This window comes from Nymphalis io, chromosome 8 (assembly GCF_905147045.1).
Source record: "Nymphalis io chromosome 8, ilAglIoxx1.1, whole genome shotgun sequence".
Classification (NCBI taxonomy): Eukaryota; Metazoa; Arthropoda; class Insecta; order Lepidoptera; family Nymphalidae; genus Nymphalis; species Nymphalis io.
In genome coordinates this window covers 9838374-9842740 of record NC_065895.1, presented here as the reverse complement: position 1 = coordinate 9842740, position 4367 = coordinate 9838374, and the positions used below count along the sequence as shown (strand labels likewise).

Sequence of the window (4367 nt, the reverse complement as noted above, 5' to 3'; positions counted from 1 at the left end):
TAGCTTATTACCTATTCCAATGTTATTTAATTATTTATCATTATATATTATAGTCAACTAAATTACAAAAAAAAAAAACACTTAAAAATTTTAATTAGGTTAAAATAGCAATTAATTTTATTATATTTTACAGCTATATTAAATAAAATCATAATATAATTACACCTTGGCCATTCTTCGGATTAAAACAAAACATACTTCTATATTTAAAATAATTAGAAATTTAATGAAATCATTTTTAATCTAAATACACTCCAAAAGTTGTAACTTGAATAAACGCAGAATTAACCTCTCTTTGCACATTTACATAATTATCTCTCTCATGGTCCCACAAGAAAGTAATGGCGTTGTTGTAACATTGCGCCCTTTTTTGACCAATAGTGACAACAGTAATGATACGGTAGCGTGAAAACTGTAAAGCTTTGATCTTACGCATAAGTTCACCTGCTAAGCGGAGTGCTAATGCCGGAGAATCCTGTCGAAAAAAACGACTGTTTATTATGATTTATATTAATTTATAATTCCACTCCAATAGAAAGATGATAATAATAAAACGTTTTTTATATTATGGAATGATCATGGCTTCCTGACCGATTTCGGCGTATCCAGTAATCCGATACAACCGGAAAGAGTTCAGGCGCAGGCTAAGTGCTTTCCGAGGCACGGAATGCGACCTTGTATCTACACTCTTAGACCAACGAGGCAGTTATGTAATAAGTATGTTCCATTCTATTCAATTCTATTAATAGTATATACTACAGAACGTTTTTGAATATTTTAGCTTAAATGATTAGCAGAAATATATCACAGTACAATTAGAGTTAATGATACAAATGTATAAATCCATAAGTTTTTAATATTAGTATTTGTCTGTTAGTATTTCGGTTATGATTTATGATTTTTTGTTAGTTGAACATTGAATGAATATTTCAATTTAATCAATTCATATGACCCTATAAAATTTTATAGTAATCTTTCAGAAAGTTCTGCTACTAACTAAAATAAAGAAAATTGTTAAAACATGTATTGTACTATTTTTCTTCTGGTTTGTACTATGAAAAAAATATAACAAGAAAAAATTACATTAATTACTTAAGAAACTTATTATATACGAATGTTTTTATTTTACCCTTATATTATATTTCTCTCTCTTTCTATTGCAATGGACTATAGTTATTTTAGCTGATATGGCCTAGTGGTTAAAACGAGTGAATCTTAACCGATGATCGTGGGATCAAGCCCGGGCAAGCACCAATGATTTTTATGTGCTTAATTTGTGTTTATAATTCATCTCGTGCTTGACGGTGAAGGGTTTTCCTTTACCGTGAAGAAACCTGCATGTTTCTAATTTCATTAAAATTCTGCCACATATGTATTCTACCAACCCGCATTGAAGCGGGAATGACCAATGATTGGTGGAATAAGGTCCAAACCTTCTCCTCAAAACGGAGAGGAGGCCTTAGCTCAGCAGTGCGACATTAACAGGCTGTTACTGTATTACTGTATAGATATTTTGATAATAGAAAATTGTTTGATAAGTGACATATATTTTATATGTACATATGAACATCATGGCATTTCCATCTAACCCACGCGCATAATTTCATATTAAAATATTCAAATGTTTATGCAAAAGTGAATGAATACACAAGAGATGTAAATAAGAAACCATATCTGGACTATAATTATTGAAAATAAACTAAACGGGTAAAATTAAGAATACGATTTTACATTTTACATAATAACTTACATATTTTATATATAAGCATAAATATTTTATATAAAAGCATAATTTGTCAAAGAATTCAAAATTGTTAATCTTTTATTTAATTTTGTACAAATAAATCCAGTTTAATTTAAAACATAAAATGCTGTATGTAAACTGCATTATATATTCGAGGGTTGTATTAAATTTATTTATTTATTATAGTTTATTATGTTTGTTTAATTTTTTATTTTATATAAACAATGTATTTATTTTTGGAAGAATAATCGAGAATAGTGGAGGATCAATTACGAGACAGGCATAAGGCCATAAAAAAAACGTCGAAAATAGCTATAAAACTAGGATCGTGACGACAATGATAAGTATTTCCATCAATAAATTTTCAGCAACAGTCCGACGTTAGTAAGTTACCAAAACTTACGCTTCCATGCCTCGGAGAGCACGTTAAGTCGTTGATACTGCACCTGTTCTCTCTGCACTTTACTTTTCATTAGGCTTTGAGTGAGGACATAAAGAGTACTCTTGTGTTAAATGCTCAATAAATGATGAGATGCAGATGAAATGCAGAGAATAATTAAAATAATTTAATTAATAACATACCTGTACATTATATTTATGTTCGGTGAAATGTTCATCCAGTAGTTCATCCGATATTTTTGTCACGTTGGGAACGTGGAACGGGTAAGATGGTTCTAATTGATACGTAGGAAGATAAGATAATGCTGGACGTTTAAATTCAATCGCAACCTGACAATAGTAATTTGAAAAAAAATGTTATCAGCTATCAGCAGTTAAATATTACAAGTAATGAAAAAGACAATAAAAGCACTTACAATTATATATAAATATAATAAATATAAACCACAAACAATTTTCAATTCATTTACTTGAAACTAAATAATATTTTTTGAAACGCATATGAAATTTCCGATGATTTAACGTATTGCATTCTCGCATCGAAAAAAAAAAATGCTTTGCTCGGAATTAAATCAGCGTTCATTACTTGGTCGTAGGGCTTTGTGCAAGTTCATCTGGGTAGGTCCCACTCATCAGATATTCTACCGCAAAACAGCAGTACTTGGTATTGTTGTGTTCTGGTTTTAAGAGTGAGTTAGCCAGTGTACTGCACAAGGGAGATAACGTTTTAGTTCCCAAGGTTGGTGGCGCATTGGCAATGTAAGCAATGCTTAACATTTCTTACAATGCCAATGTGTATGGGCGTTGATGACCACTTACTATCAGGTGGCCCATATAAAAAAAAGTTGTGAGAGCAATGTGTCAACTGAATTTTTATACCTCTTACTGTGTATGATCCTAAATGTATTTATTATATAATTTAAAATGTTATTCAACCTGTGATGTTCGTTCCGTAGGCCTTATTCCAGGGACTCCAGAAAAACCGTATGATTGCCTTCGAAATTTTAGTCTACTTGCTGACTTGTGAGCCAGCCCCATCTGTGACCTCATGGCAGAGTGACTCTTGATTTGTAACATTGACACTTTACTTTTTTTTCCTTCAGTTTCAGACATTTTTCCGATAATAATTCTCCTCGAATCTTGTATGTAACTAAATAGAAGGAAAATAAATAAATTTATCGGAACTATTTACTAGGATTTCATAAGGTTTAACAGCATATAACAATATTTCGTTCCTCTCATCTAAAATTTATGAATGACATGTCATAAATGTCGTATCAAAATATTTTCCTTTTCACGCGTGATGTATAAAAAGAAGGTTATGCAGGAAAATATTATGGTGCGGACGCGTTATAAAATTTACCTGCCGACCTTTTCTAACCTTCTTATATCAAAATAGGTTGGCAGGTCATCAATAACATTTAATAGATTAGATCATTGAATAGCTTCCTTTTGTTTTCAGCGTTTTTGAAACATAAGTTCGTAAATAGACAAAAAATTCTATAGTTCACTTAAATATAATTATATATGCTTAAATAATACGCTTTTGTAACTATAATTTATAAGACGCGATTAAAAAATATTAATGAGTCTAAACTCGAGAGTATTAATAGTAGCAGTCTCAGTGAATAGATCCACTAACCGCCTCTTGGCTGCGGAGAAGATTGATGAGGTTGTCAACTAAATAACATAAAACGGATATGGCAAATAGAAACATATTTCAACAGACTGCCTATATATATATATAATTATAGTACTCCTTATTTTTTAAGCGAATATGATATCTACTTTGTAAGATGTCAACAGATTTGCATTCAGTATAACGAATGACATGCTATGAAGCAAGTATTGATGTTTTATCGGCTTCCTTACCGAATTTTAAACGCAAAATTAAAGATGTAATATTAGAGTATTAATAATAAATTAAAAATTGTTGTTTTTTTTCTAGAATATATTCATTAGTTTTTTTTTTGGATCCACATGTGTTTAATATATGTATGTCCTATGAATGTGACTTTTCAAATAAATAAATAAAAAATAATATGTATTATACTATAATGTGCATACTCATATGTAAAAATTGGATAAGATATTTTTATAAATATATATATATATTTTGTATATTCACTTCAATAATTGCCTCATTTGATTATATAACTGGATCAGATTTGCCTTGATGGAATAGAAAGTGCACTTGTGTTTGCGCTAATACTTGTGTACTATA

At 30.0% G+C, this 4367-nt stretch overlaps 1 protein-coding gene across 1 annotated transcript; it reads right to left on the bottom strand.

The window, feature by feature from the left end:
• Nucleotides 1–238: 238 nt before the first annotated feature.
• On the bottom strand, nucleotides 239–3256 carry LOC126770107 (dynein light chain Tctex-type 5-like). Its single transcript, XM_050489271.1, has 3 exons — nucleotides 3080–3256; nucleotides 2327–2473; nucleotides 239–475 (listed from the first exon to the last, which is right to left on the bottom strand). Exons 1-3 carry the CDS (start codon nucleotides 3254–3256, stop codon nucleotides 239–241), a joined length of 561 nt encoding a protein of 186 aa, XP_050345228.1.
• Between the last annotated feature and the right edge of the window lie 1111 nt (nucleotides 3257–4367).

What these genes read in the sequence shown, in the direction of transcription:
- LOC126770107 (XM_050489271.1), bottom strand. Translation starts at nt 3,256, where the DNA reads ATGTCTGAAACTGAAGGAAAAAAAAGTAAAGTGTCAATGTTACAAATC. An exon ending in CTACGGAACGAACATCACAG is followed by an intron (nt 2,474 to 3,079) that starts GTTGAATAACAT and finishes TACTATTGTCAG; the next exon opens with GTTGCGATTGAATTTAAACG. An exon ending in AACATAAATATAATGTACAG is followed by an intron (nt 476 to 2,326) that starts GTATGTTATTAA and finishes TTTTTTCGACAG; the next exon opens with GATTCTCCGGCATTAGCACT.